This window comes from Haliaeetus albicilla, chromosome Z, assembly GCF_947461875.1.
Source record: "Haliaeetus albicilla chromosome Z, bHalAlb1.1, whole genome shotgun sequence".
Classification (NCBI taxonomy): Eukaryota; Metazoa; Chordata; class Aves; order Accipitriformes; family Accipitridae; genus Haliaeetus; species Haliaeetus albicilla.
Window position 1 is genome coordinate 32,888,397 of NC_091516.1, and position 13,489 is coordinate 32,901,885.

The 13,489-nt window shown below is 45.6% G+C and overlaps 1 protein-coding gene across 3 annotated transcripts in view; it reads left to right on the forward strand.

Moving 5' to 3' along the window:
- The first annotated feature begins 395 nt into the window (after positions 1-395).
- Positions 396-13,489, forward strand: part of DAPK1 (death associated protein kinase 1) — a 93,420-nt gene continuing 80,326 nt past the window's right edge. For 2 of the 3 annotated variants that reach the window (XM_069776816.1, XM_069776818.1), the window contains exons 1-2: positions 1,062-1,194; positions 1,670-1,832. In XM_069776816.1, the coding sequence (XP_069632917.1) occupies positions 1,771-1,832 (62 nt within the window). In that variant the 5' untranslated portion in view covers positions 1,062-1,194; positions 1,670-1,770. Of the gene's footprint in view, positions 417-1,061; positions 1,195-1,669; positions 1,833-13,489 lie in introns of those variants that run through there. The other variant, XM_069776817.1, reaches the window with a different exon arrangement.

The window sequence follows — 13,489 nt, forward strand, 5'->3', positions numbered from 1 at the left end:
GCCCAAGGTCAGGCCTTGAAAATTTATTTCAGCCCAGAAAATTTCAGGGCTTCTGTACTGGTTGCCCTGCACCTGAAGGCGGCCAGGCTCTCTCAAGTGCTAAACCAAGTTAAGTGTAAAATCGTATGACTGCATTGAACTTTTCCTCACCTTTGATGAGCAATTCTGAGGGGTCTCAAGAGTTCAGAGGGAAGTTAAAAGCTGTTCAGTTACTTGACATTACATACTCCCTCGAGGCTGAGCAGCACGGATGGGAGGAAAAAAACTCGCTTCCAAAACGTAAGCAGTAGCCCAAGTTCCGAGTTGGCGTGGGACCAACACGCTGCAGGAAAACACCATGCGCTGGGAAAGCTGAACCTGAGCCGCAGCAGCAGCACGGGCCAAGCCGGGCAACCTTAGCAAGCGCCACATGCAAGGTGCAATGCTCGGCGGGGACAACTCGGTCCGCTCGGCATTAAAAAAACGCTCCCCGTTGTCGCCTGGTGGTGGGAGAACATCTGCGGTCTGCGCCCGAACGCTGACTTTGCGAAGGGCCTAGGAGCGCCCAGGGGGCCGGGGGCTCCCCGCCGCCGGGCAGGCTCTCCGCGGGGCCGGGACCACCCGGCGCGACCGGCCTCAGCCGCCCCCCCCCCCATAGCGAGGCTGCGGCGGGCCCCCCGCCCTGTCCCGCGGGGGCCGCTTTTTTTGGCGGAGCGGGCTGCCAGCGGCGGGAGGACGGAGGCCGCCGGCCCCGCGGCTGCCCCCCCCCCCCTCCCCCCCCGCCCGGCTTCAGCCTGCCCGGGGCGGGGGCGCGGCCGCCGAGCGGGGCGGGGGGGGAGGCCGGCGGCAGCGCACACAATGGCCGCGCCGGCAGCCGCCCGCAGGCCCGCGCCGGGCGGGGGGGCACGCCGCCGTGGGCTCCCCCCGCCGCCGGAGCGGGGCGGGGCGCACCTGGCCGCGGCGCTCGGCGGGGCACGGCACGGCACGGCACGGCACGGCAGAGCAGGGCAGGGCAGGGCAGAGCACAGCACAGCAGAGGCGGGCAGGCCGCGGCGTGGGGCGGGGGGGCGGCGGGCGGCTTCCCATTGGCCGGGCGGCGGAGCCCCGCGCGGCGGCGTCGGCGGTGGCTGCGCGCCGGGCGGGAGCGGCCGCGGCGCTGTCGCCGCCTCACGGGTCGCCGAGCGGCCGGGGCGCCGGCGGCGGCAACAGCAGCGGGTGAGGGGCGAGCGGGCGGGCGGGCGAGGGAGGAGGGAGGGAGGGAGCGAGCGGGCGGGCGCCGCCGCGGCCGCGGGGACCGGCCCCGCGAGCCCCTGCCCAGCGGCGGGGAGGGGATCCCCCGCCTGGCCCGCCCGCCCGCCCTCCCTCGCCCGGGGTCAGGTGCGGGGATGCCCGGGGGCTCCCGCCGCGGGCCCGGCGGCACGTCCCGGTTGACCGGGCAACGGAGCCGCGGAGGAATGCGGCGGGCGGGCGGCTGGGCGGCAGTGCGGCTGCCGGGGAAGGGGCGGGGGCGGGGGGCGCCGCTGCTTTCTTCTCCGCCGCCCGGGCAGGGGCCGGGGAGGCGCCCTCCGGCCCGCGGGTGCCGCTTCCTTCGCGGGCGGCGGCGTGGGGGGGGGGCGGGCGGCCGCCCCGGCGGCGGGAGGGACGCCGCCCGGCCGCGGGCAGGGGCGTTCACCTCCGCGCTCCTCCGCAGGGCGCGCAGCCGAGCGCGGGGCGGCCCCGGCGGCTCCGGGGCGCCGGTGATGAGGGCGGCGAGCAGGGGCTGAAGCCGGCGAGGCGGCGGCGGCGGCGACCATGACGGTGTTCAGGCAGGAGAACCTGGAGGAGCACTACGAGACGGGCGAGGACCTCGGCAGGTGGGTGCGGGCCGGCGGCGGGGCCGGGCGGCGGGAACCGTCGCCGCCGAGCGCGGCGGGGCACGGGGCGAGGGCAGGCGCAGGTCCTGCCTGCCGCTGGAGATGCCCCCGCGTTGCCTTTCCTCCCCCTCTGAGGTGCCCGGGGACGGGAAGGGCAGTTGGATTTTAAGCTGCGGCGTGTTTGCTTTTTTTAGTACGGGTCTGAGGGGGGGTTGGACTTCGGCGGTTCCCCATTACGACCTTCTGTGATTCTACGATTACTGCCTTCTCGGCGTGGTGCCCATCTGGGTGTCGTGCGGCGCGGACGGGAGTACCGGCTGCCTTCGGGCCGGAGGGGCAGCTGTGGAATCCCAAGGCTTGGTGCTGTTAGCCAGGCGGGTAAACTGACTGGAAGCGTGGTGGGTTTGCAGGACAGAAGTTTGCATTGTGTCAGTAGTGGAGGACTCCGCGTGTATGGCGTGTTGGTTTCGCTTTAATAACGCGGTTAAAGAGGCGGGAGAAACTCCATTTCATCAGTAAGTACTGCTGCGGTGCAGATCACTTTCTGGGCATCGCTGCTGGAGCTGGAAGTCGGATCAGGGGATGCTAGCAGGGCGCCGCAGATGAAGCACTGCCTGCTTGAACCGCAGTTCTTGAATGCTGTGTGGTGGTGTTCCTCCGAGCTCAAGCCAGTAGTCATGCCTTGTTTTTTCAGTGCTGTCTGTGTTTTAAAACTGTCGGTTTAACACTGAATTGTGTTACGTGCGAGTCCCTTTCATCTTCCTTCCCCCTTCTTTAAGGGGGAATCCGGTGGCATTTTAGCGCACCAGTATGGCAGAATCCTTTCCTCTTGGTGATTTCAAAGCTTAGGATCAGTGCTTAATTACCACAGGGCAGTGTCCGTGGGGCAGATGATCCCACATCTACTTGTGTATACTTTTCCAGTGAAGGGTCCAGTAGTAGCTAATGCTGTGAACAAGGTAGTGGCATAGGCAGGAACTTAGAACACTGTGTCTTAAAAAAAACAAACAAACAAAAACAACCAAAGGAACAAAAAGCCCCCACAGTATCAGAAAGTTCATTGGACTGCATTTAAAATAAACCTCACCCCATTTATGTACAAGCTTGTCGCCGTGACTTGTACGGGTACATGATGAATGTGTACTCTTATTTTCGCGTAGTGTTCTGAGTTGGCTTTTTCATACATCTAGAATGACAGGCTGTGTTGGACAGCGAAGTCTTACTAACTTGTTGGATATCGTGTTAGAAAGACATTTTATCATGCTAAGCTGTAAGTTTTGGTTATGTGGTCTAAATATTTTGTTTGGACACAAAATTGTTTGATTTCATTTCCATTCTTTTTTGGCAAGAACACATAAAGTATTCTGAAATTCAAGTTTAGGTTTCTGGACTCTTAAAAATAAAACTATGCCTGTGCATACAGACACCAATACGTGATTTACTTTATAGAAGGAAATAAAGACACAGCTCTAGAAATTGTCTATCATGTTTTCTTAAGGTTCTTCAGGGAGAAGACAATGTCAGTATGCTAGTTTAGAAAGTGTTGAAGGTTTATATAACCTCTCTTGTATTTACTTTTAAAGAGAAAGTGTCAACGCAATGTTTGGTCCCCAGTACATATTTGTGAAATAGAACAATTGGCCTTAGGCCAATTACATAAGAAATGTTTAAATATATGGGGATTTTTCCAAACAAACATACTTTGGAGGTCACATGTGAGCTCCAGAACACAGCAGTGAAGACCAAGCATTTCATTTTTACAGTACGGGGAAGTGCAAACACTGAATAATGTTATATAGGTTTTTTTTTTTTTAAAAAGAGTTTTTCAAATTGGCAGAATATTAGGTAATAGCGTTCAGTAAAAAAAAAAAAGTGTATTAATGTGATCAGTTACCGACAAGGTATTACAGTACTGAAGTTGTTTTTATTCATCTTAATGCTATATAAGCTTGGCATGCATTCCAAACCTGTAATATTTTAAGAATTTAAAACAGTGTTAAACTCTGCTCTAGTTTTTCTTTGGAAAAAAGTGAAGGAAACTAAGAAACTCATCAGTTTTATCTACTTTTGTGAGAAAATACGGGTGGATGGTAAAACATTGTGAAATATTTGACAGGGCTTTTGCTTTAAAAATGGAATGCAGTTATTTAGAAGGGCCAAAGCTTTCATTTCATCATCACTTTAAGAAACCAGGATTATTCCACTGCGAAGTGTTGCCATAAAACCATAAGAGTAAACAAATCTTAGGATAGCTGTTGTATGGTTTAGTTCAGTGGTGGTTTTAACTTCTTTTTAAATTTAAATTTCTAGGATTGCTTGAAATGTTCTCTTGTAAATCCCATTGCTTTCCATTCCTCCGTTACCTCTTCGGTAGGTTTCTCACCGTTACCTCTTCGGTAGGTTTCTCACCGTTACCTCTTCGGTAGGTTTCTCACCATTACGTTTGCGTGTAAATGTAGTTGCAGATGTCAACCCTGAGGATCAAAACTCAGAAAGCAGAGAGTATTAAAAATACCTTTGACTTTAAAATTTCTTGTGTTCATTTGGGAACCCAAATGTGATTTAATACTTGAGCCAAGCAATGATGAAAGGTTCCATTTTGCAAAATCAACCTATTTTTCCCCTTCTAAGGGAAGAATTCTTCTATTTCCTCTTACTTAGCTGCAGTCATGCAGCAAACAAGGTGAATAAATGAACAGATGAGTTTTTATTGGCAGAGGTGTGTTTGAATAAATGGATCCTGAAGTTCCTAGGCCAACCTGCCTTTTGAGAAAGCTCAGTGAAGATGCAAATCCTCAGAAATTTTAATAATCTTCACTATTTTCCCTTGTAAATTATTTAGCAGTCTTTATTACCTTATAATACTTCTGACAGTAACTAGAATAAAAAAATCATTTGAATAAGAAAGTGATCTAAGAAAGGTGTCTTGAAGAAAGTAAATGGATTATGTAAATTAAATTTTTGACTGAAACTAATAAAGGAGGTTTAAATATTGCTTAACATAAAACCTTGAGTTGTTGGAAACAAGGAGAAGGGATAATGGTGTGCCTAGGCTGAAAAAAAAATGCACTTTCTGGTTTTCTGGTATTTCACAGTGCCTTTGCAGAAAAAGTAATAAATGGTCCTTGTCCTTTTACCAAAATGTTTGAGTTTTATTCCATTTTTTTGTTTGTTTTGAATTATGCGGCAGGAGAGTAAGAAAAAAGAAACTTGGGATTGTGCATACTGACAGGATCACCCTTATTTGTCTTGCCCTGTACATGATTTCTTCCGACACATTTGTGGCTGTTCAAGTTGGTTTATCTTAAGCTTTTGTACCAAAACAGTCTTGTGAGACTTGTGGATCAAATGTTGTCTTTAGCACAGAACATATAAGAAGATTGTGCTCTTGATCATTGCGTATGTTGCATTGCATACGCTCTTCTTCCGTCTTACGAATTTGAAGTGATTGCATCGTTCAGATGCAGGCTACCTACAGATGTGTTAAGTAATCATCTGACCGTGAAATTTCAAGGGGTGGTAGAGATTATTGTGAAAGCTTTAGTAAATTTGTCGCTCTATTTTGTTCATTTTAATTCTGCCGGTAGTTGCAGGCAGTGTGACTGTGCATTTTAAATACCCTGCTGCAGTCGTTTTACTTCAGTCAGCCCAAAAGACAGAAATTCAAGTTCATCAGTATTAAAAACCTCACCACGGTGAGCACGCAAGTAAAGACCTTGAAACTAGATCAAACTAATAAAAATATTTTTTCTACCCTCCTGTGACTGGCCTTACTTGGGAGTTGCTACTGTACTGTAAGAAATGAGGCATTGCTTAAATAATTACAGGGAGAGGTACCCAAACAAAGCTATGGTATAGATACATACTGTGTCTGTTTATGTGAATTGAAGTGATTTAGTTTCTGATCTTACAAACAGCTCCCTCCTCCTTCATCCCTTACTACCCCCTTGTTTGTTTGTTGTTTTTTTTTCTTTAAACTTTCATGTGCTTCCTAAAAGAGATGCAGATTGTTGTAATAAAGTTTTGGAATTGAAGAATGGTATTTGCATTGCACTGTAGTTTGCAATTTTTAGATTCTTGTTGATTCAAAAAGTAGGAAGAGGTATCTAACAATTTTAAACTTAAAGCTTGTTTGGACCTGTTGGACTCACTAGGGAAACACTTGTTGAATAAAAGCTGTGATGAATCTCAGCAGTTTTGGAAACCAGTCTGTTTCTGCTTGATAGCTCACTAAGCAGAGGCACTAACAGTAAAAAGCAGTAAGCTAACCCTGCTATCTAAGGTATCTAATCACTTTATCATTTGTGAGATAAAAATGCATAGGATAACATGCTGAAGATGCCGATAAGGGAGAACAGGGAGCTGTGCAAATGTGTATTTACAATCTGAAAAACATTCTTTTGCCTTTGAGTGTTGAGTGAAAAGAAATTTTTAAATTTTTTTTTCCCTGGATGCTGGAAACTGATTTCTGTAGTAAGCAGGGAGTATGTAAGCAGAACACAAATATATATATCTATGTGTGTGCGTATGTGTATGTATATATGTATTTTTGGTTATTCACGTATCACTTTTCAGAAATGCTGCTTTTTAGAACTGCGAAGGCTGTACATCATCTGTCCACACACCATAACTGTAACTACGTTGCACACCAGTGTTGGGAGGAGAATAAAAACGCTGAACAAAAAATAACTTGGATGGCAACTAGAATTTGACCTTCATGGCGCTTTCAGGCTTGACAACTTAAACTAATCTTGCTAACTAGCTGATGTACTAAAATTGTGTGAGTATTGTCAAGCTCTCTTGTGAGATGTATAGGATGTGAAATTCCTTTGAGGTGATACTTCCACTGTTTCCTGTGTTATGTGTACAGGCACAACAATAAATACAGCAAATGTGGAATTCTATAACTACATGCATGCATATTCCAGTAGAACATGATAATTAATTACAGTAAATTGAGTGGACTGTATGAGTTTTTCAGGGACGAGGACCTGGGAAGAAACCTGGAAAACATTGGCCACAAAGCTGCTGTTTGAGCAGGAAACCTGGTTGGTTGGTTGGTGTATTTGTGCCTTTTTTTTTTTAAGGGTTGAAAATTGTGAAATTCAGACTACAGCAAATAACCCTTTCTGTGCTGTTTGTGAACCATGTAAACGTTGTATCAGTCTTGTCAGCTCTCAGAGAAGTCAGTTATTCCATGACTGTCTGCAAGTTCTGTCACTGGTGGTTGCGTGGGTACTGAAAAAGAAGGTCTCAATTGGAAAGCATAGTGGGAGGAATTATTCTTCTGTGTCTCAAGTCACTTTACCTCCCAGCCATGCTTCAAAATGCCTCCTTTTCACAAACGCCTGATAACCTGCGAGCTGCTGATTGCGCAGGCTGCAAGAGGCTGTCACCATACAGTGCTTCTGGTGACAATTACTGCCTTATAAAATGTGCCGAGAGGTTTGCTGCATGAAAAGCACAAGAGGTGCAGATGCTTTTTCAGTATAATTGCTTGGTCCTGCTTAGTTTATTTCTCGCTCTGGGGGAGAATAATGCCTGCTTTGTAGGTCTTTTAAAATGAAGTGTAATTAAAACTAGAGCTTGCTGATTATTCTGTGCCTTCAGTTTAAATGTACAAATCTTTGTAAATCTAAACTCATCAGGAAGCAGATAAAAATGCTTGTCTGGATTTCTCTTCTAGCCAGGCTCAGTGAGGCACAATCAGTACCGGAGCTGGTATGTTAGGGGTGTGCTGAAACTTTCGTTCCATCTTTCCAGGTTTTGGGTTTTTTGTCCTTCTATGTTTGTGGGAGTTTTTTGGTGTTTTCTTTTTTTTCTCCCCTTTACAGATGTCGAGTATATCACTTCTTCTGATGGAGCTGTGTGTACCAAACAGAAATTAGCCCCTTTAGCTTAGGAAAAGGGAGGCTGAGGCTGCATTTTTATGAGAGCTGTGCACCAAGCTCAGTCCGTGCTGTTGGTGGCTGAAAGGAGCAGTATCAGTTTCCTCTGCTCTGTGTTTCTGTGCGGGGTTTTTTGATGCAGCGATGCTGCCAAAGGGGAAAAAAAAAAACCAAACCACGTTATATCTTATTTATGGCAGCAGTGCACACTCAAATCAGCTGAAAGCACTGTGAAATCTCAGCTTGTGTGAAGTTGTGATTGCCTCCATAAATATACCTCAAGTTAAGTATGTAGGAGGGACAGAGATAGAGTCACTTTACTACAAAGGCAGAATAACATAAACCGACAACAAGGAAGTTAAGCTGGAAATTAGAAAAATGATGCGTGGCGCAGTGGTTCTGGAGTTACCTTGACAAATGGTTGTTGCAGTTGGTCAGAGGTATTCAAAGGTGTATCAGTTTTTGGAGGAAATTGCATGTTTCCTGTGAGACCCACAGATGGGCTTAATGGCCAGGTGTCCCTCTGTTTTTAACTGGCTTGGTTAGCAAACCTGTGGAACTTGTTGGTACAATTTTATATTCTGCAGTAAAGGTGCCAGTTAAAGGAGTGACTGAGTAGTTTCTGTTTCCTGGATGGTAGTGACTTGCATAGGAGCTCAGTCTCAAATAAGACTGTTGTTTCTCAAACTGTATTTTGTCCCCATTGCAGGAAGATAAGTGATGCAGAGGAAGATTATCCAACAAACCTGGAAAGTGTTCATTGACTTACCATGCAGTATAGTGGATCCTGGTTAACCATCACTAGTTCATGGCTGAGCTAGACGAAGCTGAGGGAAGTGTGGACAAAGCCTAAAGATCTTCAAGCCTAAACTATTTCATTGCATGTCTTTGTTATGCAGTGAATTTTGGAGTAACACAAATGGTGTGAAATTTAGTACAACTGGGTACAAAGGCCTGTGCCAGGCAGTCTAATATAGTTAATGTTGTTAAACTCTGGACATATCATCACCTAGGGGGTGATACAGAAAGAGTGGAACCTGCATGTTTTCGTCAGTTGTTGGGTGACGTTCCTGTTGGTTTTGGTACAGTTAAGGAACAAGCTAATACCAGAGTTGAATTGTAGGGCCGGGTATCTCTCTATATCCTTGTTCAATACCTTGCTACGTCCTCCTTTACATGGTACTCACAGCTCTTGTCGCTCTGCTTCAAACAGATTGCTGCTGTTCTGTTCTAAAGTGACGAAGAGATGCTAAGGTGGTGAAGCTGGAAGAAGCATCTTAAGAGAGGAGACTTAAGACTTTGGTACATTTAGCCTTGCACCAGGCAGCTTGGAGTGGTATGATTTCTAAATACACCGGAAGAATGAAAATGCTTGGGGAAACAAAGAAACTTTAGTAACTGGATTTACACTTACAGTGTTCACAGGTGAATCTTCAGGCTGTTAATGGAAAGGCTGCATGCCTCCAGGAAAGTGAAGTTTGGGACTTGTCTTCAAAATTAAGTCAATGTGAACAGGGAACCTAAGTTATGTCAAGACTGAGCTTGTAAAATTAAAGGAAAGGATTGCATAATACTGTCCTGGGGGAGGAGGAAGCTGATAAGGATACAGTTATTGTGGATATCTTAGATCAGTTTTAACTCTCTCTTTCAAAGCTTTCAGGCACATTGTAGTCCTTGAGGATGTTGTCCTTCTGTACTAAAGGCGTTATATTTTTAGTGTGTTGGAGTTTGGTGGGTTTTTTGGTTGTGGCACACATTGATGTTGGGGAGAATGTCTTTTAATAGGTGCTTCTCAACCAAATCCAGAATAAGGGGAAGGAAATAAAACGTCAAACCCAAGAGAATAATGTTGCAGACCATCATGTGGATTGCTGTAAAACACCACACTGAGTAATCCACGTGATGGTCTGCAACCTTATTCTCTTGGGTTTGATGTTTTACTTCCGTCCCCTTATTCCCTTCTGATTATGCAAGCAAATGTGACAGACAATTTCCGCTTCAAGAGACAATACTGTTGAGGAGGAAGCATCATTGCAAGGCTCCCCAGACTGCGTGTGTGCATTGACCACCAGGAGCAGGGACCTTGCAGCATGGTGATGTTCTACTCTTTGCTAGAGCAAGTCTTACCCAGTGTCATCTGCCTGCAGGGGCAAGTCTGTTTGTTAGCTTAAATGGTCTTGCCTGTACTTAACCCCCCCCAAAATACTTCTTACTGGGTGGTCACAAACATAAGGGGACATACCCAAAGCTTGGAAGAGTTCACAGGCAGTGTAAGTTGTAACTGTGCATACAATGTGATTGAAATGTATAGTTTAATTGAGTTTTCTGCTGAACTATGCAGAGGACTGAGCTTCTGGAAAGGAAAAAATTTGCTTTGGATGGTAGCATTCTGTCTGTGTGCTTCTTGCTTGAACAGGATGCGAAGTTAGCCTTTAACTGACCTGGTGTACTGGAAATACATTTCCACTGATTTCCACTGTATCTTTATTTGTGAGCATTTAATACTGTGTTTCTAAGTTTTCACAAGTTACTTGAAGAGCCCTACTTTCTCTCCGGTATGTAAATTGGCTTCTGGGCTCCTGTCCCTTTCCTCAGTTTTTTCTCAAGTATCAGTAAGTAGTCATTGTAAGATTGGAGGTACTGGGTGGGTGTGCCTGTAGAAGTGTTCACTTAGAGTACCTGCTCATGTGCGATGGGAACTGATAGCTGAGGGACGTTTTCTCCAGGTCACATAGTCTGTTGAAACTGTGGTGTTTGGAAGTTGTTACTCTTATGGGACAAAGAAAAGGTGTTCATTTCTGGAGTCTGTGGTGAATTTTAACTGTCTTGTGATTATAGAGAAGCAGTATGGGGCCTCTCATCTATTCTCTTCTTTCGCTGTTTTCTGAAATTTCTAGTCTCGTTAACTATTGCAGGGTTGTCTACAGCTTAAGAGGATTGGACTTCATTGCTGAGATGGTCCTTTGTAATCCTGTGTTTCTAAATGAGACTAAGAAAGCCTTTGCTTAAAACCTACATTCATATGTACTCTGTGTGGTGTGTGTTATTTGGTACTGTGCTTCCTTTGCCTAGTTATGTAGGTGTAACTAGATGGAGCTAACTTTTATGTTGATAATACTGTAAACCATGCCAGAACAGAATACAACTAAATTATTCTGCCAAGTTTAACGGAGATTGAGGTGTGGGGGTTTTGCCCTTTATTGACAAAGGAAAATAATATTAGTGGGTATTTTACTTGGGTCTAATAACTTCATGGCCAAGAACTTGGCACTTTCAACAGCTTCATCAACAAAACTGGCAGTTTATTAATTCGCAAGAAAAAAAAAATACATGCGAGTCTTGTGTGGAAATAAATTTTAGCTTTGTTTTGATACTTTTCTTCTTGCTGACTCTGATTCCTTTATTGGGACATTTGGTTCCTGCTACCTTTAATGAAGATGATGCAGATGTAATCCCAGAGATAGATATTTCACCTTGTCTCCTTCTGCTTTCTTTATCTTTAGGTTGGTTTGGTGTTGGGTTTGGGGCTGGGGGGGGTTGTTTGGTGATGTGTTTTTTTCTTTTTCCTGCAAGCATAGACTTAAGACATTTTGGTATGGGAGTTAGGACTTTTTTGGTACATTATCTGACTGTCAGTATTTTTGTATCTCCATGAGCAGGACCATCTGCGCAGAATTGTTGTTGATTCCCTAGGAAAGGAAAGCACATCAGGGAACGGCTTAGTTCCTTATGTCTCATCTTTTCTCATTGCTTTTTATTTGAAAGGGCCTTCTGATACTACTTACTTCACATTCCTGCCTAAAAGAAGGATTGCTTTTCCTGCTTTTTTTGCCAGTTATAACATGAACTGGAGAACAAATCATTCCAGATTGTATTTTACAAAGCTGGTCCACTTCTGCAGCCCCTGTTGTCCCTTTAAAAAGAAACCCTTATGTTACTGTCCCTCCTGCGGGTGTGTTAGTTTCTGGTCAGCACTGCCCTACCTGTCTGCTGGCCTGCCTTCGTGTTTTTACAGGATGGCTAAGCCAGCCTAATGAGAGGGCCAGTGAATGGGATGATCCTGTTCCTCACCCACTGAGCTGCATTCTCCTGCTGCTTCTCCTGTGCTGGCACTGGCATTGTCCCGAGCACAGCCTGGAAGCAGGAGGGGATTACAGATTGAGCTCCCTGAACTGGGTCACCGTGGGCATGCCAGGCAAGCATGAGTGCCAGCTGCCGGCACGGTGTAGGAATGCACAGCCAGAGGGATGGGGAAGCCTCCGGTTGTGACAGATGCTGGCTCAATCTACTAACCCGCACAGTAAAGCCCATGCCCCGTGTGCTCTGTGTCAGTGCCATGCAGGTGTGGCCAGCTAAGACAGCATGGAAGAGTTGCTCTGAACTGGGAAGCAAAAACTGACTGTCAATTAACCCTGGACAACAAGATTGGTGACTGCACAGTCTGAGTATGTTTTCCTGCGGCAGCAGCCGTAGGGTAGCCAGACAAGCCCTCCTTTGCACAGAGGTCAGAGTGGGTAACTTGGAATATTTTTTTTAAGTGTTCTAAATTCCTAAGTGCCCAAGCTTGTCTGCAAGAGTGAGTAGTTGTGAATAAAGGCTGAAGAGCTGGGGAAGCGGACAATTATTTGGCTATAAATAGCAGCTCATAAAACCATGATGTATATGGACAGTTAGTAAGGCACTCGGTATGAGATTTGTGTATGTGACACAAACTGTGCTTTGTTTGTAATGCCATGTCTTCTTAAAAAGCTGTCTTCAGTCAAGGGAAAGCAGTATTTTCGTCACTGGACTGAATATTTTGGCTTAAATTATGTGTTTATAGATTGTATTACTTGGTGAGTTTCTTATGTATTTAGCTAACATCAAATTAATAATTGGAGGAGAAAAAGCAGAATTTTTCCCCCACAAAAAATTATTCTGCCATCTTCTGTGGACTATAAGCTTGAGTCTGTATGTTTCTTCTTGTGAGCTGATACTGAAAGATTAGTAAGATACCTGTGAATTTTACAGTGAATCTTTGTAACTGATGGGAAGTAATGAAACATGGTGAAATCCATTCCCCACCTGTAACTATCGTTTCTTGGGAAAGCTGAGTCATAACCTGTTTGGGACTTTGCAGTCCATCCTCACTTATGCTTTCACTGATTGGATTTTTACCCTTTTTCTAGTAATGGTTTGATGAATGATCCATACCCTACCATCATTTTAAATAATTCTTCAAATATGCTGAAAAAGTAACATTTTCTTACATTAGCATTGTTTAATGTATCTAACAGGTGCAGCTGTGCTGCCGATGTCATGCATTTGTGTATTTTTATTTGTGGCCATTCAATGTAGCTATCTTCCAGAGTCAAAATCTGCATAGAAATGCTGCCTAGAGGCACATTGTTATTGCTCATTAAGATCATAGGTCATATGCTATAAAACAGGGAGGTTCTGAAAAGGGGAAAGGAAAGGAAGCTGCCCATTGTGATGAAAGAGTGGATGGCATAACTGAGATCTGACAAGTATTATCACTAGACTCTGCCTCCCCAAGCTGAAGGACAAACACCCATGTCAGGCATGCTTCAGAACCCACTGCTACAGAAGAGAAACAGGAAACTCCAAAACGTTTTATGTATGCACTAGCAGCAACAACAGTCTTTAGCGTCAACAAAATCACGTTTTTTCTGCTCATGTGTTTTAATATCCAGTCCCAGCTCCTGCTTTAAGAATTTCTGAGCAAGTGATGCCTGAGCTTTTATGTTCAGTCCTGAGTCAGATGTATGT